At 47.9% G+C, this 23,068-nt stretch overlaps 1 protein-coding gene across 2 annotated transcripts; it reads right to left on the bottom strand.

The window, feature by feature from the left end:
• AHCY (adenosylhomocysteinase) lies at positions 1-19,466 on the bottom strand. 2 transcript variants are annotated; one of them, XM_036322723.1, is made up of 11 exons: positions 19,313-19,452; positions 18,259-18,490; positions 10,535-10,725; positions 9,117-9,192; positions 7,426-7,575; positions 6,492-6,604; positions 5,809-6,016; positions 5,632-5,719; positions 5,427-5,544; positions 4,427-4,621; positions 764-901 (listed from the first exon to the last, which is right to left on the bottom strand). In XM_036322723.1, the coding sequence occupies exons 3-11, from the start codon at positions 10,667-10,669 to the stop codon at positions 770-772; spliced, it is 1,215 nt and encodes a 404-aa protein (XP_036178616.1). In that variant the 5' UTR covers positions 10,670-10,725; positions 18,259-18,490; positions 19,313-19,452; the 3' UTR covers positions 764-769. The 2 variants fall into 2 exon arrangements, with proteins under 2 accessions (XP_036178615.1, XP_036178616.1); XM_036322722.1 differs by lacking the exon at positions 18,259-18,490 and having other exon boundaries at positions 1-901; positions 19,313-19,466.
• Positions 19,467-23,068: the final 3,602 nt, after the last annotated feature.

The raw sequence follows: 23,068 nt of genomic DNA, 5'->3' as shown, positions 1-23,068 counted from the left end.
TTATTTTAGGCACCAAAATTTTTATTTACCTTCTTGCTCTAACATTATATAAACATAAACAAAATTTATTTTTTTGACCTAGGATTGTGATAAGGAACCATTACAAAGTGGTGGCAGAGCTATGCCTGCTTTTAAGATTCTCTGGCCCCTCTCAACCTCTGGCTGTCACTTCTCTTGTCCTTTCTTGGCTGTCCAATAACTGTATTTTATAACCCCTGTAAAATAGGGACTGAAAGTACCAACCTCATTGTTCTGAGGTGTAAGAGAATGCCCAGCACTAAGCCAGGCTCTCAGGAGCATTCGAACTCCAGCAGTTCCTCCCCGCCTATTGATATAGCTTCTTCTCATTTGTCATGGGCTGAGGAACAGTGAACCTGTGAATCAAAAGTATAGACACAACATCCATAGGGCAGGTGAGGGCTTAGATAGTAAAGTGCACAGGTGTTATCAACATCACTTCCAACTTCCAGCCTAAGGAAGGACTGGCTGAGTGAGCAGTTCTAAAACCCCTGAGCTCATGGTTCCCTGTGGGTATCTCCTATGTATCTCCACTGTGACCATAGTTGAGGAGGGGCTTCTCAATTCCCTCTCCCACACAAGGAACAGTATGAGGGACATAGTGGAGGCCAAAGACGGAGTAACCAGCCCCAGGGAGTCGATGGGGGACATTAACAAATCACTCTCAAAACTGGTGCCATTTGCTCTTGAGGAGAAGAGGTGGGACATGGGCAAGGACAGCAGCTAGAAGGCAAAAGGGCAGGTCTGGTTCTCAGTACCGATAGTGATCGGCCTTGAAGGGGCCATCACGGGGCAGGCCCAGGTACTGGGACTGCTTCTCAGTCAGCTTGGTCAGTTTCACATTCAGCTTTCGCAGGTGGGCTTCAGCTACTGCTTCATCCAACTGGGGAGAAACACAGGAAGACGTGGAGTCAGTACCATGCTCTGGAACCTCTTACCTGCATCCAGCTGCCAATGGAGGCAAGAACTGTTGTGTTGAGGTACCTGCCATGCGTGACACATATTACCTCATCCTATCTTCGGTCAGGCTCAGTGGATGTGCTGTTTTTGACTGCCCACTCCCCTTCCTCAAGAGGGAACCGTGTGATACATCCTCCCCTCCAAGTAACCTGGTGGGACCATCAATTACATCTCCTTTCCCACCTTCCACCAACCCAAGTAGCTAACCAAAATGCTTCTCTGGAATATATCTAGGGACAGAACATTTTCCATAACAGGTAGAGACGGGTCTCTCCAATTTCACTGGGATTTCTAAACAGGGAGGGTATCAGTCTCAGTTTGCTAGTGGTAAGTCTATTTGACAAGTGAAGTGAATGTAAAGAAAAAAAAAGAGCCAAAACAGAGAAACACAGAGCTCTAATAATACTGAATCCCTGGGTCCACTGTCTGAATCTTGGACTCCTCCTTTATACAGGGTGGGACAAAAGTATATTTACAGTTGTGAGTACATGAAAAAGAGTTTATTCTTATATTATCATTTATTAATTATTGTATTATTTTTCATTTGGACAACTGTAAATCTACTTTTGCCCCACCCATTACAACCAATAGAGTTTCTTTTTAGATTAAATTGGTTGTGGTTACTTTAAAGTATGTCCTTAAATTCTTTGTCTAGGAATTCATAATACTCCTTTCGGGAGGTGGCACCTAACTGCTCACCCCTTGAGTGACTCACTTCTAATGAATAGAAAAAAGCAGAAGTGATGGTATATGACTTGGAGACTAGGTTCTAAAAGACACTGCAGCTACTTCCTTTGCTCTCCTGGACCAAACTCTGGGGAAAGGCCAGCTGCCATCTCCTGAGGACACTTAGGTAGCCCTATGGAGATTCCAATGTCCTAGGAAATGCGACCTCCTGCCAACAGTGAAGTGGATCTTCCAGCCCCAGTCTAGCCTTCAGATAGGACTGCAACCTCATGAAGGACCTCAAATCAGAAGCATCCCACTAAGGTGCTCTCAAATTCCTGACCCACAAAAACTAAAATAATAAGTGTTTATTGTTTTAAACAATAAGTTTTGGGGTCAAGTTGTTATATAGCAATAGATAACTAACACACCAGTTTAAACAGGGTTTCTACCACTTGCCACCAAAAGGATCCTAATAAAAAATTGCCATCCTCCTTTCACAAATGTAGAAATCAAGGCTCAGAAAGGAGAAATGACTTGCCCAAGGTCACACAGTTAGATATTAATAGAGCTAGGATTTGAACCCAAGTCTATCTGGTTCTAAAACCTCAAAACTTATCTCAAACATCTCAACTTATGGCCTTCAAGGCATCTTTGAAGAGATGGAACAGAAACCAAGGAAGACAGAAGCTAAATAAAGCCAATTTCTAAGTCTGACCAATGCTGAAATGCATAAAGGAGTCTGAAAAGAAGGGCACTTAGAGAAAGGTCAACTCTGAGTGTGTGGTGTCACTTACTCAGCTTTCTGCTCTGGGTAGGGCTTCTCTCTATCCCTAATGCCCCAAGTCCCACCCCATGATGACACAATGGCCTTGGAACTACAGCCCAACCCCTACAACTTTTACATGTCAAAGTGGTTTCATATCCATTGTCTCACTAGAGCCTCACAAATACCCTTAAGGAGGGCAGTATTTACTCTTTTATTTATCAGAAGAAGATACTGGGGAGAGGCAGGCAAGGCATTAGCAGAGCCCAGCCCCAAGTCCATGTTAATTCTGGAAGCAGAATGGAGGTCTCTCTCTCAGAGTACACAATGACTACTCCCTATACTTGGCCTGGCCTAACCCGAATACACTTCTTCCTTCTCCCTTAACCCACACCCAGAAGGCAGTGCATCATCATGCTTAACTTTGACAGACAGTAGAGCTGGGTTCTACTCCTGGCCCAGTACTTGACAATTGTGAGAACAAGTCAATCTCTGAACCTTAGTGTCCTCATTTGTAGGATGGATCTCTCATGGCTATCACAAAGATCAATGCTAGAGTTCTTGGTGCAAGTAGATACCTTAATAAATGGTGGCTGCTCTCTGTCATTGTCTATACATTATATGTGAGACCTGAAGCCAAGGATGTCTTGTCCCCCGTCCATGTCTTGGCCATAATAAAGGAGGTAAGGAAGGGGCCATGTGCTGGGGTAGGAGATGAGATCTTTGACTTTTTAATTCCAACCCTGACCTCATTTTAAGGCCTGTTCAATTTCTCACCATTAATCATATTTATTCCAACTGGGATCAGATGGAGGTCAAATCAGACTTTTTAAGCCCCATAACAAGGCTGGGGACCTGGCAGGCTGCATAGAACAGGATAGCTCTCAAGGCCCTTATGGGTAAAACATCTGGTCCAAGGGAGGTACCCAAGGAAGACTAGGTGGAAAGGAGGTGGCTGGCTCGGGGCAGATGCTCTGGGGGCAAATGCCTGAGGCCTCGAGAGGGCACCCAGGCTTCTTCCTACTTCACTTGGCAGAACCAGCCTTTCAATGGGTGGAGGAGTGGTATGAAGACTTCATCAAAGCTTCCTCATTATCAAATGCTAGACGAGCAAGAGTTACTCTTACTATTTAGCTGTTAGGGAAACTGAGGCCCAGAGAGGCTAAGTGGCAAAGCCAAGTTCAACCATGACACTGGAAAAAAAAGGCTGGGACTAAAACATAGAATTCTGATCCTTGGGGGTATGCAGTGTATAGGGTGTTAGGATAAGCACTGGGTTTGATATGAGAAGACCTCCTTGTCATGGTTACCTTGACCACACTCCCATAGCATGTCAGAGCTATACTCAGTGTTAGTGGTATCATTTCATTCCAAGGCCACAATCCTACAGCCTGCATTTTTGGCTTATACACATGTCTAAGTTGACCCACCTGATTATTTTTAAAAACTGTTAACAAGTTGCCTATATTTAAAAATTGAGTATTTCATACGAAGATTTTAATATCTGGCTTCTCTTGAAATGTCAGGAGCCCTGGTCCAATGGGCCTGTGTTCCAGGTTAATGACAGCTGACCCCTTCACTGGGCATGTACTCTTCTGTTAGTCTCCACCCAGCCCAATTCACTCATTTACCTGCCAATCCCTAAGGGCATATGGGTTTGTGACCCCTGATCTAAGGAAATCCTCACAATCCTTAAAGGAGGTAGTATTAACTTCATTTTACAGAGGAGGAAATAGAAGCACAAAGAAGTTAAGTAACTTGCCCCAGTTATACAGCTGCTAAGTGGTAAGGCTTAGATTCAAACCTGGGTGGGTCTCACTATAAAGCCCATGCTCTTCTCATCACCCAGTACAGAATGGGAGTCATTCTCTACTTTGGGCCTGAGTTCCCTCCTCTGCTAAATGAAGAAAATGCTTTCTGCCCTGTGGACCTCTCAGGTGAACTCTGGAAAGTCTTGTGTGAGGAGCCCAGGGTTGGATATATGACCCTTGGCCTGGGTTGGAGGTGGGTACCCACCTTCTTGGGCAGGAAGTGAACCCCAACGGGGTACTTGTCTGGATGGGTCCACAGTTCAATCTGCGCCAGCACCTGGTTGGTGAAGGAGTTGCTCATCACGAAGCTGGGGTGACCCATCGCACAGCCCAGGTTGACCAGCCGGCCCTCGGCCAGAATGATGATTCTGCGCCCGTTCTTCAACCGGTAGCGATCCACCTGCAAGTGGGCAGAGTACTAGTGAGGGCTGGTAATGCTCCTAATGTCCACCCTTGCCTCATCCTACCCCCTTGCCCAGCAGGCCTACCTGCCTCCAACAGCACCTGTGAAGGGCCTAGGTACCCTAGGACAACCTCTAGCACAAGCCGTGACACACTCAATTAATAATAACAGACAATATTTATCAAGCAGCTCTGAGCTACAGACCTTACAGATCTGCTGTGAGTATTTAATGAACTGACACATGTAAAGCACTTGACACATGGCTTGGCACATAGTAAGTACTCGGTAAGTATTAGGTAATGTTGCTATTGTTAATATTATTTCTCTTATTGGCATGTGCCCTGAACTAAGAGCATACACATAACTATATGTATATATACATGCGACTAATAACAACCCTATGATTTAAGTACTACTATTATCCCCATTCCACAGATAAAGAAACTAAAGTTTAAAGGGTTAAATTGTCCAGAGGCCACACTAACAAGTAGCTGCAATTTGAGCCCGGGCAGTCTGAGGACAGACCCCATGTTCTTAATCACCATACTCAGTAAAAGCTGAATGTAGTGGTGCTAAACCTTGGCTGCACATCAGAATCATCTTGGGATCTTTGAAAAATGGGATGCCTTGTCCTAACTCCGAGATGCTGATTTAGGTAGCCCTGAAACCAGGCCCCCTTCTTCCCATCCTGTTGCCCAGGTTGCCAGAGCTTCCTCATCTGCCCTCCCTTGGGCAGCCCATGAGCATGCCCCCCCTCGGCCCTCCATCTGCCCACCCTGCTGGAAGGGCTGGGGCTCCGCACCTGGGGCTTGATGTTCACTTTCTCCACAGCGTTATCATTCAGCCACTTGACATCAATCTCCACGTCAAAGTGTCCAATGTTACATACGATGGCATCATCCTTCATCTGCTCAAAGTGCCTATGGGAAGCCCAAATCCATGGGAGACCATCAGGAACAAAGAGCAGCCCCAACCCAGCCCCTTCTCTCACTCCCCGGGATCCCTACCTGCCAAGGATGATGTCAATACAGCCTGTGGTGGTGACAAATATGTTGCCCTCCTGACAAGCCTCGTCCATGGTAGTCACCTCATAGCCTGTGCAGACAGTGGCCATGGGTCATCCAGGGTGACCTTGCCTTTCCTCTGGCCCCAGTGACTGACAGCCAACCCTCGCCCTATCGTACCCTCCATGGCAGCCTGCAGTGCATTGATGGGGTCAATCTCGGTGATGATGACTCGGGCCCCAAAACCCTTCAGGGCCTGGGCACAACCCTTGCCCACGTCGCCATATCCCGCTACCACAGCCACCTTGCCCGCAATCATCACGTCTGTGGCCCGCTTGATGCCATCTATGAGGGACTCCCGGCAGCCATAGAGGTTGTCAAATTTGCTCTGAAAGGAGAGGGGGTATGGGGGCAATGGAAGCAAGCAAGGCCCTATGGCCTCAGACCCTCTCTCAGCATCTTGGCCTGATGGACCTTGGGCTGATCATCTATGACTCTCCTCCACCAGCTAATGCCCTCATATGCCTCTCACCCTGCTTTCTGCCCTGTGGAATAACCTGTGACAGCCCTAAGACCGTGCTAGCCTTTCTCTGCTGGTCCAGAAGGCTTCTCCAGGATCAGTTACTAAAAGAGATTGCCCAAAGAATCTGCTTCACTTTAAAGCTCTTGATGCCCAGCTCTCACTGTATAGTTCTTCACCTCTTTAATACACTAATTACCCTCAGTCTGCAATCTCCTTCCTCCCCTCAAATGAGGCCTTCAAGTCCCTAGCCTGCAGCCTTCCCAGGGGTCCTTCCTCAGGGGCCTACTCCCAAGCTGCACTGGGAGCCAACAACTGGAACTGTCATTGCCCCAAGGCTCACCTTTGTGACGGAGTCATTGACGTTGATGGCAGGAACCTTCAGGATCCCGTTGGCCATCATCTTGTACAGGTTGTGGACCCCTGTTGTGGTCTCCTCGGAGATGCCTCGGATGCCTGAACATGAAAGGAAGGGGTAAGCCTCAGGCCAGGAAGGGGTTACCTAAGGGATTGGCTGGGGGGGTGAGGGTGGCTCTGGAATGAAGCCTCAAGAGCCGATTACATGAACTCACTCAAATTCCTCATCTTTGCCCCCCCACAAACCACTCCTCTTTCTGGATTCACATCTCTGACTGATAACACAGTCCACCCAATCATCCAGGCCAGCAAGAGGGAGGAGTCACCACCACTACCAGGCCACTCCATTCCCCTACTACTCTCCATTCCACTGCCACTGTCCTAGTCCCTACCACCATCACTCACCTGACCTCCCAGCCACAACCCATCCTCTACACAGCAGGCATGTACGTTTTCAGAGAAATCTTTTCAAAACCCTCCAATTATTTCCATTTGCTCTCAGGATCAAGCTAAATTCTTTTATCTTAACCTATTAATACTCATACATCTGGCCTTTACTAGAGCTCTAGCCACTCCTGTAATACTCCCTCTCCCAGGGAAGGAAGCTACCAACCAGGTTGGCTTCTTTCTGTTTTCTGAAGAGTCAGCCCTTTCCTCCCTCACCCCACTTTCCTCTTTACCCTGCTTAAAAAATCTGACTCATTCACAGACCTGGCTTATGCTTGCTCTTGGACCATCATCTCAGCCAGACCGCCCCCAGCCCCTCAGCCACCCTGGCAGAAGTCAGGTCAGGCCCCAGCACGCCTGTAGAAACCTGCCGTCCTCCCATCTTCCACAGAATCTGCTGCTTGAGGTGCTGGAAATCCTATCAGCCTGCAGCATTCACATAGGCAAGCACCAAGCCCACCCACTCTACTCACCTGACAAGAGCTGTGGATACTTGGTGTGGATAAGGTTGGTGAGATCACCACCATCATCCAGAATCATGTTGAGAGGCCCATCCTTGAAGTACAGAGTCTGCTCAATGCACCACAGGTACTCCTCATCTGTTTCACCCTTCCAGGCATACACTGGAGGGTGAATGGCACATCAGTGTCTGTTTCCCCATTAGAACCCACTCCAGGAAACTACCTGAGCAGAGCCAAACTATCTCCTTCCTAATTCCCATGCCCAGCCCCTCTGAGAACTCAGCGGTAATAAGAACACAACTTGGGGTCACAGAGATCTGAGTTCAAATCCTGACTCTGCACTTGCCAGCTGTGTGACTTTGGGCAAATCACTTCACTTCTCTGAGCCTGTTTCCTCATCTGTAAATGGATTAAGTAAGCTGGAGGCCAGATACAGGTAACTGGGATGAATTATTTACTTTCCTACTCTCTTCTGTGTAGACCCCAAGGATAGGGGCATCAACCCCTAATGACCAGAACCCCACCAAAAGTGCTGGGACGAGGTGCTGCAGAGACAGGGAGCCATATTTATGTGGACCCACAAGGCAAGATCCAAGAATTGTTCTGCACTAAAAGGACTTGAGGGCCCAACAGTCTCGATGGATGGTCTCAGGCAAAGTCTGGCCAAAAAATTACTAATAGCAGTTATTATGTATATAGTGCTTTTTCTGTGCCAGACATTAGCACAAGTCCAGGCTCCTCCCATCAGATTATATGACTGGGACACATATGTGGGGCTCTCATGAACCACCTATGAGAAAAGACCACTGGCCAAGCAGGGCAGGCTGCCTCTGTCTATCTGAGGCAGACAATGGTCCTGAAGACAAAGAATTTCCCAGAAAAGGGGCACAAAGCCCAACCATGGCTGAGCAATGGGAGACATGTCTATCCAGCCCTGGTCAGTCGCTGGAGGGAGCCTCCTGACCCTTTCCCCTGCACCTGAGGCTAGTGAGGACTCATGAATGTCCTACTGAATCACCATCAGAGCTAACCACTCCCCTCCACAGGCGGAGGCTGACATGCCATTTCGCCAGCAGCTCATGAAAGCTCTTCCTCTTATTTTTGGTCCTTCCACAGACCCTAGGCAATGACCCTCTAGAGCTCCTTTTCTGACCAGTATTCCTCCCGATTCTTTTTGGAAACAGACCCACATCCACCCTTTTTTAAAAAATGTTTTTAATGATTTTGAGAGAGAGAGGGAAGAAGAGGGAGAGATAGAAACATCGATCAGCTGCCTCCTACACTTCCCCCACTGGGGACCAAGCCTGCAACCCAGGCATGTGCTCTGACTGGGAATCAAACTAGTGACCTCTTGGTGCATGGGTTGATGCTCAACCACTGAGCTATATTGGCCGGGCCCTACATCCTTTCTCTTTTCCTCCACATCCTTTTTTTAAGGAACTTCCCCTCTTCTATACCAAGTGGTTCCCAAACACAAGATCCTGCCCTTGATCACAAGACAAGTTGGGACACTAAGTACCTCCCATAGAATTATAGAGAATAAAACAGCTCTTTCCTATGGGACATTAGGCTAGGACTGTGTGACCATGACTCCCCTCCCCAGCCGCAGGGAATTCTGTCACTGTAGGAGCCAGGAAGCGAACACGGAGAAGCAAGAGCCCCTTCATGCATTCCCACATCCCCCAGCAGCAAGCAGGACTCACCCGGAATGCCGGCCTTGGCAATGGCAGCTGCTGCATGATCCTGGGTGGAGAAGATGTTGCAGCTGGACCACTGCACCTAGAAGAGCCAGTAAGACATGGCTATGTGGTCACAGTAACACCAGGGTCATTGGACAGGGATAAGGAAAAGCCCTGGTGCTAAAAGTGAGAAGCTTACTGTATGATCTAGGCCCAGCCAGCTCTGAGACCACAGAGTGGTGGACCTGGTAAGTGAATAGGAGCCAGAGCAGTGACAAGACCTAACTTACGTTTTAAAACAGCACTCTGGTGCTATGTGGAAGAGAAAGGGCTCCACAAGGAAGCAAGGAGAGGAGTGAAAAAGCTGTTGTTAAGAGGTCAGGCAAGAGATTTAACAGTAGCAGTGGAGGTGATAATAGGTATCTTTTGAAGGCTGAGCTGAACCGATTTGCTGTAGAATTAGTTGTTGGAGTGAGAGACGAAGTGGAGTCAGGGATGACCCCAGGTTCTTGAATTCCCATTTGCTTATGTGAGGAAGACTGCAGAAAGGGGTGAGGGAGGGGCGCACAAGAAATCATGAGTTTGTTTGGATATGTTGAGGTTGTTATGTCTATTAGCTCTCCAAGTGGAGACGCACACAGCTGCTGAATATACAAATCTCAAGGTGCGGGGTGGGAGTGGAGGAAAATCTAGGCTGGTACAGTTATCTGAGTCATCACCATGTAGATCAGTGGTTCTCAACCTGTGGGTCATGACTCCTTTGGCGGTCGAACAATTCTTTCACAGAGGTCGCCTAAGACCATCCTGCATATCAGATATTTACATTACGATTCATAACAGTAGCAACATTACAGTTATGAAGTAGCAACAAAAATAATTTTATAGTTGTGACACAACATGAGGAACTGTATTTAAAGGGCCAGAAGGTTGAGAACCACTGATGTAGATAGTACTTAAAGCTCTAAAATCAGAGTGTGAATGTTTAAAAGAAAAAAGTACAAGGACTGAGTCTAATGTAATCTGTTGGTTTTGGCTGCTCTCCTGCCCTCTTTTGGAGAAGCATTATCTTGTTCCAAGACTCCTAAAGAGGTTAGAAGAGCTATCAATCAGGTACACATGACCCAGGCTGAACCAATCAGAGCACATCATCCTTCTGGCAGCCATGATTGGCCCAGGGCAGGCACATGACCCTAGGAGGGCCAATGAGAGCCAGTCCTTCCATGAATCAGTTGGACACTGGAGTTGAATTTTTCTAGCAGAGCTCCTTAGTCAGGAGGATGTGAATTGAGGGCAGTTTAATGCTATCTTCCCAGTCAGAAAAAAAATTTGCACACCAGTCACCACAAAAGTGATGGCACTGTGACAAGGCTGGCGCCCCAGCTGGACATGAGGGGGCACCACACTGGATTTCCCACTTCACACAGAATAGCTGCAGAGCTCACCTCAGCACCCAGGGCAACAAGGGTCTCAATGAGGACGGCTGTCTCGACGGTCATGTGCAGGCAGCCGGCGATGCGGGCACCCTTCAGTGGCTTGGAAGCTGAGTACATCTCCCGCATGCGCATCAGGCCCGGCATCTCGTTCTCCGCAATGTCCAGGGCCTTGCGTCCCCAGGAGGCCAGGCTGATGTCAGCTGCAGAGAGAGGATGGATGGGAGTTCCATGAGCGGCTCATCCCACCAGCCAGGAAGCATGCCACTGGTCACTCATCCACGTGTGGACTTGAAACATTAGTCTGAGCAATCTGGTCACTGACTCTGTCACTCATTCAACAAGAATTTATGGAGCTGAGGCAGTCAAAACAGAAAGGCATGGTCCCTGCCTAACCTCAACTTATAATCTGTGGGAAAGTATATTTAATCAAAGAATCACACAAGTATGTATGTGTATGTATGTGTGTGTGTGTGTATATATATATATGTGTGTGTATATATATGTGTGTGTGTGTGTGTGTGTGTGTGTGTGTGTGTGTGTATATATATATATATATATATATGCAGGTAATATGCAAATTAGGCCGGGACACCGTAACAGGGCACGACCAGACAGGAGGAGGTTGCACACGCAGGTGAGGCCTAGAGCAGAGACAGACACAGGGGGGCCTGCCGCACCAGCTTGGGCAGCCCTGGAGCGGACACAGGCAGGGGGGCAGGAGGGGCCTGGGACGGACGTCAGGCACGGGTCCCAGCCGCCTGGTTCCCAGCCGCCCGTGGCGTGGATCCAGCCTAACTTCTGCAGCGGCCCGTGGAGCGCCTCCTCACGCAATTTCAATCGCATGCTGGGCCTCTAGTGTGTAAATAACACAGGGAAGTGCCCCTTGAAAAATAGCTGTCAGCCTATATATATGTATATATACTTCCCACTACCTTTTTTGCTGCCACCTACCAACTTTTTCATTCCCTAAGATGTTAGCTCCTGGTTGACGGTCCATCTTCCAAGTCATCACTCTTGCTGACTTCATACTCAAATGATACTACCTAACACCTTGCATTTGACACAGTTCTTTGATTTTCCTTAAGATATGAAAATGCTTTTTCCCCACTCCTGATGTTTCCACATGGAGAGAATTCATCTGTGTGACACTCTTGGCTCCTTTCTGCCCCAGGGGAGGTGGAGTGACTTGTCTGATTAGTAAACTTGAGAGGAATAAATTGGGCATGTACAGTTCAGCTCTCCCTTTTTTTTAAATACTTTTTTAAAAAGATTTTTATTGATATTTACAGAGAGAGAAAGGGACGGGGAGAGAAACTGATGTGAGAGAGAAACATTGGTTGGCTGCCTCCTGCACGCCCCGTATCGGGGATGTGCACTGACTGTGAGTCAAACTGGCAACCTTTCGGTACACAGGAAGATGCCCAACTAACTAAGCCATACTAACCAGGGCTCAGCTCTCCCTTCTTTTGCAAGCAAGCAGGAGCCCCCTTGCTTGCAGGAAGCATTTCTTCCACACACAGACCTATCCAGGCCCACCTTGCCTGTAACAGATATGTAACTGAATTTGGGGGTTCAGTTAGCAGGTACGCATGAACCTCCTTGTTCTTCAATGCTTATCTACATCCTCTGGCTTCAATGTTAGTAATGAAAGTTGTATTTTGGCTTCTATCTGCCACCCCAAATGTCTCAAATTTGTCCAAATTCTCAGGCAGGAAAAAAGAATACTATTCTGAGCCCTCTCACTATCTCAATATTCTTCTAATAATCTCACCCTCCCTACCCGCGCCATAGTAGCCCATTCCGAAGGTCAGTCCCTTCCCTTGTAAAAGTTATCTGTCATGCTTATAAATCTCTCCTGGAAAATCAGATTCAATAGATCTAGGATGGGGCCTGGGACTGCTGGTGATTATTATCTTTAGGGAAGCTTAGATCCTGTCAATTACCCAAGGGCAGTGGTCAGCAAACTGCGGCTCGGCAAACCGAGCCGCGGTTTGCTGACCGCGGCCCAAGGGGGTAATAACAAATAATAAAACTAAGTCAGTCTGCTTCCTGCTGTACAATTCAAAGATGAAATATTCCTCCTCCATGGGAGGGACTACTTCTACTGGGCCTCAACACACACACCCTCCCCCTGCCCACCCTGCCCACCTTGGCCGCCCATCACCAATGATACTCCTCCCTAGAATATTGATGACTCTGACTATGTCCCATCTTTCCAATCTTCTCCCTCTACAGCCCCAACGCTAGTAAAGCCACGGCCAGTCAGGTCTGAACCTCTAATGCTACCAGTTTCCACTGCCCCTCATAGTTTGCCTTCATGTTCTCAATTTCTTCCTCCCACAGTTTAAGATTTTGCTGTCCCTTCTACCCTTCTGTCCTCTGATAACTCATGGCAAAACTCCCACCATAGTTAAACCCATGTCCTTGAGACTTCACTATTGCATGGATACTGCTCTTCTCAAGGTCTCTCAAGACCAGCCTGATTCCCACATCTAATAGTCAATTATCTACGTTCATGTTTCTCCCTGCAGCACTGATCCCACTAATTACTCCTTCCTTCTGAAACCCTTTCTTTGTTTGGCTTCTATAACTGTCCAGTGTTTTTCCTCCTACTTTTCTGGCTCCTCTTCCTTTAAGTGACTAATGTTGGAAGCCCTCAGGGTTCCATCTTCTCCCTTTTCCTTTAAATACCGTCTCTACAGCAGTGACTCCCACGTATTTATCTCCAGCCCAACTTCTCCCCTGATTAGGAGACTCATATAATCCAATTGCCTACTGAATATCTCCACTTAGATGCACAATCAGATCTATTATGTGTCAAGTTTGAACTCTCATGACTCCGCACCTTCCCCCAATTTTCCCATTTTAGGAAATGAAATACCATTCGATCAGCCACTCCAGACAAAAATCTTCTTGGTTCTTTTCCCCTTTCACCCTTTTCTAATCCATCAGCATATTGTTGGCTCAAAATCACAAATATATATATAAGCAATCCAACCACATCTTACTACCTTGGATCACTGAAGAAGCCTCTTCAGTGGTCTACTATTCTCCCTATAGAAGCCAGAAGATGCTTTATAAAATTTAAGTTATATCACCTCCACTCTTCTGCTAAAGTAAAAAACAAACTTCCAATGGCTTCCCCTTATCTTCTCTATATATAAAAGCCTAATATGCTAAGTGTCTGACCGTTTGACCATTCGCTATGATGCACAATGACCATCAGGGGGCAGATGCTCTGATTGGTAGGTTAGCTTGCTGCTGAGGTCCAGCCGATTGGGACTGGGCAAGCCCTCCCACAGACCCTCCCCAGCCTCTAAAATAGTTCTAATTAATTTCCTTTCAGTGTGCATGATTTTGTGCACCAGGCCTCTAGTCCATTAATAAAATCTTAACTCTTCACATGGCCCGAGGGTGCTACCCACATGACTGCCCACCTTTGTTCTCCTACCTCTCCTCCCCCTTCTCCTCCTCCCTAGCTTCTCAACCACATAGATCTGCTTACTGTTGGTCTTCAGTCTTCAGACAATCTAAACTCATTCCCTCCTCAGGGCTTTAGCCCAAGTTCTCTTAGCCTGCATGGTTCCTCCCCAAGCATCTGATACAGACCTGGAAAACAGTAGGTGCTCAACAAAAACCTGGAAACAGGAAAGAATTTGGTATATCTCTACTGGAGGAATGGAATGCACCAGAATGACTCTAGTAGAGGGAGTAAGATAAGTCAGGATTTTATTCCCAGTAAGGGGACAAGCCTACAGAGTTTTAAGGGCAAGTATCATGACCAGTTTGTCTCTTGAAAAGACCCCTGTGGCCCAGTCAGCATGGCTCAGTGGTTAAGCATCAACCTATGAACCAGGAAGTCACAGTTCAATTCCCAGTCAGGGCACATGCCCAGGTTGTGGGGCGTGCAGGAGGCAGCAGCCAATCAATGATTCTCTCTCATCATTGATGTTTCTCTCTCTCCTTCTCCCTTTCTCTCTGAAATCAATAAAAATATTTTTAAAAAGAAAAGACCCCTTTGATGGCTGCATGTATATGTGGAGCAAGAGACCTAGGCTGTGAGGAGAGTGACCAGAACTGGGGTGGTGGCTGTGGAGAAAGAAGTGGGAGGGACTCCTCACTTATAAAATGGAGACAACAATATATTAAATGTATGCATGTCTGTCCCAACCTCATCCTTGAGTCACCTTTGCATGTCCAGTGCCCAGCAGGGCCTGGCACAGAGAAGGGTTCAGCAAATGTTTACTGACCATATCTGTTGTTAGGACTGAATGAGAGAAGGTCCATGAAAGGAGCTGGCACAAGACAAGGTGGCAAAAAAGAAACAAATCTAAACCCAGTGCAACTTCCAGCATTTACCAATGAGAAAAGGACCCATGTGGAGAGCTGCTTCAGTGTTTGGACAGGTTCAAGCCTCAGACTAATGAGAGGGCACGATCCTCTCGTGGCAAAGCCACGTGCAAGTCCCAGCACAATTATAGTCAAAGGCTATAGTTGTAAGCTTGACCTTATGGTCCAAACCTGTGGTCCCAAGAGGCTGAGTGATGTGGGCTTGATAGAATTCAGGTGCATGTAATTGAGTAAGATTTGAAACCCGCGAGAACATTATAAACATCTTAACCACACCCTTACTTTGCCTCGTGGAATCTGGCTATAAAATAAAGACTCGGCTTGCAGGCAGTGGCACTCCTCTAATCAGAGGGCAGCGTCACACCTAGCCCCAGCTTTTTTCTCTTGTCTGTCTTTTCTAATCCTTCACTGCCCCCCGCCCCCCGCCCCTCAGGTTCACCCATGGCCGCGCTGGCGCAGCACAGACCAAGAAAGGGGTTTGCCGCAGGTTCCACAGTCAATCAGTGGCAGAGGTGGGACTGGTGGCCAGAAAGAGCTAGCGCCAGAGGCCTTTCAAGGCTCCTGACGCCCAGCAGTAATGGACAATGGGTTCTGTCCTATCCTGCTAAGCTCCACCCACTCTATCACCACCTGTCCGTCTAGCTAAAAATAACTCCACTGCCCTCAAGACAGCTGTGCCAGCCCCACAGTTTTCCCTCTACTCCAAAGGCACAGGAAGGTCTGGTGCTCCAACCTCTGAGGCTTTTGGTCCTACAGGAGCTGAGAACTTGAAGTTGCAGGGACACCTCTTGGCCAGGACAAGCCAAGAGGGATAGCAAGACCCTCTCAGAGCCTCACTTTCTTCATCTGTAAAGTAGGAATAATCATCCCCAACCTTGCTGAGTCCTGAGGATTAAAGATGTCATATGGACAAAGGCTAGCACAGTATGCCCTCCTCAATGGGGACTTCCTTCCTCCATCCCATCCAAGCTCCCTCACTTCCAAATGTAGCCTTATCTCCTCCCACAAAACCCAATGCCCTCAACCCTGACCCATCGATTCTCCATAGCATGACAAGCCTCTATTCCAACTCTGCCACTAACGTTACCTTGACTTAACCTTTCTGGGCTTCAGTTTCATCACCATAAAATGGGGACATCTACTCTGGCCATTACTTCATAATCTACTACTGATAAGCTACTACAATTGACCCTTGAACGACACAGGGATTAGGGGCAATGACCCCACTCAAAAATCTATGCAAGCCCAGTGGTGAAGCATTGACCCATGAACCAAGAGGTCACCAGTCCAATTCCAGGTCAGGGCACAGGCCAGGGTTTCGGGCTTGATCCCCAGTAGGGAGCGTGCAGGAGGCAGCTGATGGATGTTTCTCTCTCATCATTGATGTTTCTATCTTTCTATCCCTCTTTCTTCCCCTCTCTAAAAATCAATGAAAACATATTTTTTGAATATTTGCCTTACTGCCCTAGCCGGTTTGGCTCAGTGGATAGAGGGTCAGCCTGCAGACTGAGGGTTCCAGGTTCGATTCCGATCAAGGGCACATGCTTGGGTTCCAGGCTCAATCCCTAGTAGGGGGTGGGCAGGAGGCAGCCAATCAATATTCTCTCCCATCATTGATGTTTCTCTCTCTCCCTCTTCCTCTCTGAAATCAATTTTTAAAAAAGTTTTTTTAAATTTGCCTTCCTAGAAAAAAAAAAAAAGGTGCAATGAACTCTTGTATTTCTCTGCATAATGTAAAGACTTGTGATTTCAGGATGACTGACCTGCTCAGTGACACACAAGTTCTAAATAAAGATTTTGCGTTAAAGTAAAAAACAAAACAAGCCCTGACCAGTTTGGCTCAGTGGATAGAGTGTCAGCCTGCGGACTCAAGGGTCCCAGGTTCGATTCCGGTCAGGGGCATGTACCTTGGTTTCCGGCACATCCCCAGTGGGGGGTGTGCAGGAGGCAGCTGATGGATGTTTCTCTCTCATCGATGTTTCTGGCTCTCTATCCCTCTCCCTTCCTCTCTGTAAAAAATCAATAAATATATTAAAAAAACAAAACAAAACAAAACCCACAATTAATTTTCTTTTTAAATCTGGCCCTGTCCAATGTGACTCGGTTGGGCATCATCCCGTGCACCAAAAGGTCATAGGCTGATTCCCAGTCAGGGCACATGCCCAAGTTACAGGTTCGATCCCTGGTCAGTGTGCATGTGGGAAGCAGGCAATCAATGTCTCTTTCTCTCCCTTCCCTCTCCCTAAAATCAATAACATAAAAATAAATACATAAAAATAAATCTGTCTATAACTTTTGACACCTCCAAAACTCCAATCTTCCTTGGTATCCATAGGGGATTGGTTCCAGGACCCACCCATGAGGATACCAAAATCCATGGATGCTCCAATCCCTCATGTAAAATGGCATAGAACTGCCCTCCCCAGATAGCTCAGTTGGTTAGAGCATCATCCTTATACAGCAAGGTTTTGGGTTCGATCTCTGGTCAGGGTACGTACAAGCAGCAGCCAATGAATGCACAAATCAGTGGAACAACAAATCACTGTTTCTCTCTCCCTAAAAACCAACCAAAATTTTTTTTTTTTTTTGCCATGGACACACACACACACACACACACACACACACCACAGCACAGGTGCCCTCCTTCCAACCAAATTTTTTTAAAAAAATATCTTTTATTGATTTTTTTTTTTAAAATATATTTTATTGATTTTTTACAGAGAGGAAGGGAGAGAGATAGAGAATTAGAAACATCGATCAGCTGCCTCCTGCACATCCCCTACTGGGGATGTGTCCGCAACCCAGGTACATGCCCTTGACCGGAATCGAATCCGGGACCTTTCAGTCCGCAGGCCGACGCTCTATCCACTGAGCCAAACCGGTTCCGGCCAACCAAATTTTTTTTTTTTTTTAATATATTTTATTGATTTTTTTACAGAGAAGGGAGAAGGATAGAGAGCTAGAAACATCGATGAGAGAGATCGATCAGCTGCCTCCTGCACGCCCCCCACTGGGGATGTGCCCGCAACCAAGGTACATGCCCTTGACCGGAATCGAACCTGGGACCCTTCAGTCTGCAGGCCGACGCTCTATCCACTGAGCCAAACCGGTTCGGCCAAGTTTTTTTAACCTTTAAAAAATAAATGGCACAGAACAGTGCATATGGCCTTCCACATAAGCAGATTCAACCAACCACTGATGGAAAATACCGCAGATGTCAAATCTAGAGACATGAAGGACAAACTGTGTATTTATTGAAAAAAGCCACACATAATGGACCCTTGTTGTTCAAAGGTCAACTGTATTTCACAGAATCTCTGCAAATCACTTCCTGTTGGAGCCTCAGCTGCTTTCTCTGTAAACTATAGCGGGATCCAACCCACCTGTGATTGTTCTGTAAACACATGCAAAACATCAGATACACAGCGAGTGCTCCATAAACGTTGATGCCTTTCTCCAGGTTTAATGGTGTCTTGAATTGACTTCAAAAACTGCTAGCCAGCATGAACTGGTTTTTTCCAAGAACATTAGTTGTTCCAAGTGTTCTCTGATATGCAGTGGTGAGAAGGTGTGCTCAGAGGACTACAGTGCATATCCTGCTCCACTTGGTCCCAGCTGTAGGAAGGCAGGTTACCTTTATTTCCTGTGTCTTAGCACACTCATCGTAACATGAGAAAGTAAAAGCCGTGTGAATAAAATGAATTAATCTAGGATAAAGATATAAGATGGTGCCCATCCCCTAGTAAACGCCCAAGATATTTAAACTGTCAGTGTATCATCTTCAATCCATAGGACAGCAAGAAGAACTGTTCTAACCACTCCAAATTTTCTTTGAGATTCTCTGCAGGACTGTTCCTGTTGGCCAGGCGGGTGACCCCAGAAGTTGAGTAACAAGCCCAAAGTCCCCTGTGAATGTACAGCGCCGGCCCTGGATTCGCTCTCCAGGCCTCGCCTCTCACGCCTATTGGGGCTCCAGTTCCCTCGCCTTCCCTGCAGGAAGCTCAGAGAAGGATGGGCACCTGTCCGGGACCACCCAGCTGGCCAAAGGGCCGGCCCAGGCTCGGGAGGCAGGATCTGGACCGCCCCGTGTAGGCGCTGGCAGATGCCAGCAGTCCCAGGCCCCGGCCAGGTGTGCACTTCCCGCCAGCCCCAGCGGGCTCGGGGCGAAACGTGCCGCCGGTTGGAGGCTCGCAGTCCACGCCGCGGTACTGGGCCCCGCGGGGTATGCCGGAACTAGTAGTCCGCGGCCACCCCCGACAACCCGCTCGCCGTCGCGCGAGAACTCCAACCCCCAAGCGGCCTCGCGCGCCCAGGATCGCGCCGAGCCAACGATTCAAGGGGGTCCTTAGCGCCTCGCGTCAGCGCCCCGGCCGTCGCCGGCACAGGCCCCCAAAGAACAAGGAGCAGAAGCGGCCTGCTGCATGTCCTGGAACTCACCGACTTTGTAGGGCAGTTTGTCCGTCATGCTGACGGCAACTCCGTACGGAGTGATGGACACAGGCGAAAGGGGCCGGGCCGCGTACAGGAAACCGGAACGGGGCGGGCAACCACGGGAAGGGATCAGGTCCTCGCGCCGGCGCCTTTAAATATCTCCCCCTTATTTGCATATTCATGATCTCGCTAGGGCTGCGCCATGGGGGCGGGGCCCAGCGCACAGGGGCGGGGCCAGAGTGAACTTGGATCTCTCCAGAGAAGAGGACAGGTTGCATCCATGTGAGTCGGGAATGGAGCTTGGGGAGAGGCCTGAGAGCAAATGAGAGATTGCTCTTTGTCCCGTTAAGCGAGTGAATCGATGTCAAAACCGAGCGGAACTTAAATTCCAACCAGTTCATTTCCCTGTGCCTCAGTTTTCTCATTTGTAAAATGTGCGGAATGATATCTACACACAGATTATAAGTAAAGTTGCAATAGGTCAGTTATCTAGAATCCCAGACCTCCCACCCTGTAATAACCTGACCACTCTCCTGAGTTTAGGTAAGTTTGTATGCATTTTTATACTTTTAATACATATGCAAATCATTAAGTACTTCGTAGAATTCTTTGTGTTTAAGACCTTTTATATGGTACCATACTGTGCTGGCTGAATCCTGCAGATGTGCCTCAGCCTGCATCCTGTCTCACCAATGTGCCCTTGGCTTCCACTTTCCTAACTCTCCTCCCACTGTTCCTTATCCGGTCTTAGCCACTTCCTCCTTCACTAGCGCCTTTAAGTGTTGATGTTCCTTTTTCCTCTTATTCTGCTCCATCTTCCTGGGCCATCTCACCCACACTTACGGCTATTGTGACCACATATATCCAGGTGATTCAAGTATTATGGAATAAAACAGTCTTACCCCAGGAGCCACCTGTTTCCCTTCTTAGTCACATGCCTCTTCTCCCTAACCCTGGAATTATCGTTACAGTGAATTTTTGTCTTAATCATTTATTTGCTTTTCTTTCTTTTTAAAAAAATAGATTTTATTGATTTTTTTACAGAGAGGAAGGGAGAGGGATAGAGAGTTAGAAACATCAATGAGAGAGTAACATCAATCAGCTGCCTCCTGCACACCCCCTACTGGGGATGTGCCCGCAACCAAGGTACATGCCCTTGGCCAGAATCAAACCTGGGACCCTTGAGTCCGCAGGCCAACACTCTATCCACTGAGCCAAACCAGTTAGGGCTATTTGCTTTTCTTAATGGGTCTTGACCATCGGTAAACAATATGTTGTTTAGTTTGACTTTATTGCCTTTTTGTAAATGAAATCACACTGTATATATTCTGCAGCTTGCTTTTCTGTTTCAATATTGCTTTTGAGAGTCATTTGTGTAGATGTTGAAAGCTGTGGTTCATTTATTTTCATTGCTGTATAATCCATTTATTCATTTTATTATTTTTAAATATATACATTTTAAATATGTTTTTTATTTTTAAAAATATTTTTATTGATTTCAGAGAGGAAGGGAGAGAGAGAGAGACAGAAACATCAATGATGAGAGAGAATCAACAATCAGCTGCCTTCTGCACGCCCCCTACTGGGGATTGAGCCCCAAATCCAGGCATGTGCCCTTGACCGGAATCGAACCTGGGACCCTTCAGTCCACAGGATGACTCTCTATCCACTGAGCCAAACCAGCTAGGGCTATTCATTTTTTTATTGATAGACTTTGAGTTGTTCATGTCTGCCCATTTAAAAATAGGTGGTTTGAGCCCTGGCTGGGTAGCTTAGTTGGTTAGAGTGTCGTCCTAATACACACCTAGGTTGCAGGTTTGTACCCTGGTCAGGGCACATACAAGAATCAACAAATGAATACATAAATAAGTGGAACAACAAATCGATGTCTCTCTCTCTTTCTCTCTCTCATTTTCTCTCTCCCTTCCTCTCGTTCTAAAATAAATTTTTTTAATTTTTTAAAAATTAAAAATAGGTCATTTGCTTTTTCTTTTCAGTTAATAGGAATTCTTTATGTGTTCTGGATACTATCCCTTGCTAATTATGTGTGCTGCAAATATATTCCCCAGGTTTGTGGTTTGTCTTCTCACCCTTTCTATGTCATTGTTCTTTTTCTTTTTAATTTATGTTTTTATTATTATTTTAGAGAGAGAGAGAAAGGGAGAGAGAGAAACATCAATTAATTGTTTCACTTATTGAACTAACTAGAACTTCCAATACTATCTATCTATATATCTATATCTATATCTATCTATCTATCTATCTATATATATATATATATATATATATATACTAGGGGCCCGATGCACGAAATTCGTGCGCTGGGTGGGGGGGGGGGGGAGTGTCCCTCAGCCCAGCCTGCCCCCTCTCACATACTGGGAGCTCTCAGGCGTTGACCCCTATCACCCTCCAATCGCAGGATCGGCCCCTTGCCCAGGCCTGACGCCTCTGACAGAGGCGTCAGGCCTGGGCAGGGGACCCTCATTTCCCCCCATCACTGGTTCTGCCCCCAGCCCCCTCCGATTGCTGGCTCTGCCCCTTGCCCAGGCCTGATGCCTCGGCCAGAGGCGTAGACCCCCATCACCCTCCGATCGCCTGATTGGCCCCTTGCCCAGGCCTGACGCCTCCGCCAGAGGTGTCAAGCTTGGACAGGGGACCCCCATCTCCCCCCATCACTGGCTCTGGCCCCCGCCCAGGCCTGAGGCCTCTGGCCCAGGAATCATGCCTGGGCAGGGGACCCCCATCTCCTTCTGATCGCTTGCTCCACCCCCCACCCAAGCCTGACGCCTCTGACCCAGGCTTCAGGCCTGGGCAAGGGGACCATCATATCCCCCCAATCCCCGGCTCCGCCCCCCACCCAGTCCTGATGCCTCCGCCAGAGGAGTTGACCCCCATCACCCTCCGATCACCAATCACCGGATCGGCCCCTTGACCAGGCCTGAGGCCTCCGGCAGAGGTGTCAGGCCTGGGCAGGGGACCCCCAGCTCCCCGCGGTTGCAGGCTCCGCCCCTGCCCAGGCCTAACGCCTCTGGCCTAGGCATCCGGCCCGGGCAGCGGGGACCCGCAGTGGCAGCGGGGGGCGCCGCGATCGTGTGCTCCGCTTTAGGCCCAGACAAGGGACCCCTAGCTCCCGGGACTGCCAGCTTGGACCGTGTCCAGCTCCCATCGCTGGCTCCACCCCTACTTCCTGCTATCACTGGCCAGGGCGGCAAAGGCACCTGATTCTCCAATCATGGCTGGGGGGCAGGGCAAAGGCGGCCCCAGGGCCGCCTTTGCCCTGCCCCCCAGCTCTTAGCTCCCCCCTGGGTTTCCGATCACTGTCAGTGGCAGGGGGCTTCTTCCTGCTTTCCCTTTCGCCTCCCTGCATTGTGCCTACATATGCAAATTAACCGCCATCTTGTTGGCAGTTAACCGCCATCTTGTTGGCAGTTAACTGCCAATCTTAGTTGGCAGTTAACTGCCAATCTTAGTTGGCAGTTAATTTGCATATAGCCCTGATTAGCCAATGAAAAGGGTAGCGTCGTACACCAATTACCATTTTTCTCTTTTATTAGTGTAGATATCTATCTATATAAAAGCCTAATATGCAAAGTGTCCCCTCAGGAGTTTGACCAGGAGAACAGGAGTTCAATCTCTCACTATGAATCCAACAGATGGTGCAATGACCACCAGGGGGTGGCGCAGAACATGGCGGGCAACCAGCAGCGGTGGCAGCAGGACGCTGAGGGAGTGAAGGAATGGGGAGGCAGAGCGGCGAGGGAA

This window comes from Myotis myotis, unplaced genomic scaffold, assembly GCF_014108235.1.
Source record: "Myotis myotis isolate mMyoMyo1 unplaced genomic scaffold, mMyoMyo1.p scaffold_m19_p_9, whole genome shotgun sequence".
NCBI lineage: Eukaryota > Metazoa > Chordata > Mammalia > Chiroptera > Vespertilionidae > Myotis > Myotis myotis.
This window is presented reverse-complemented; position numbering and strand designations above follow the sequence as displayed.

What these genes read in the sequence shown, in the direction of transcription:
- AHCY (XM_036322722.1), bottom strand. Translation starts at nt 19,340, where the DNA reads ATGACGGACAAACTGCCCTACAAAGTCG. An exon ending in CAAACTGCCCTACAAAGTCG is followed by an intron (nt 10,726 to 19,312) that starts GTGAGTTCCAGG and finishes CTCTCTCTGCAG; the next exon opens with CTGACATCAGCCTGGCCTCC. An exon ending in TTCACTTCCTGCCCAAGAAG is followed by an intron (nt 902 to 4,426) that starts GTGGGTACCCAC and finishes GTTTCTCCCCAG; the next exon opens with TTGGATGAAGCAGTAGCTGA.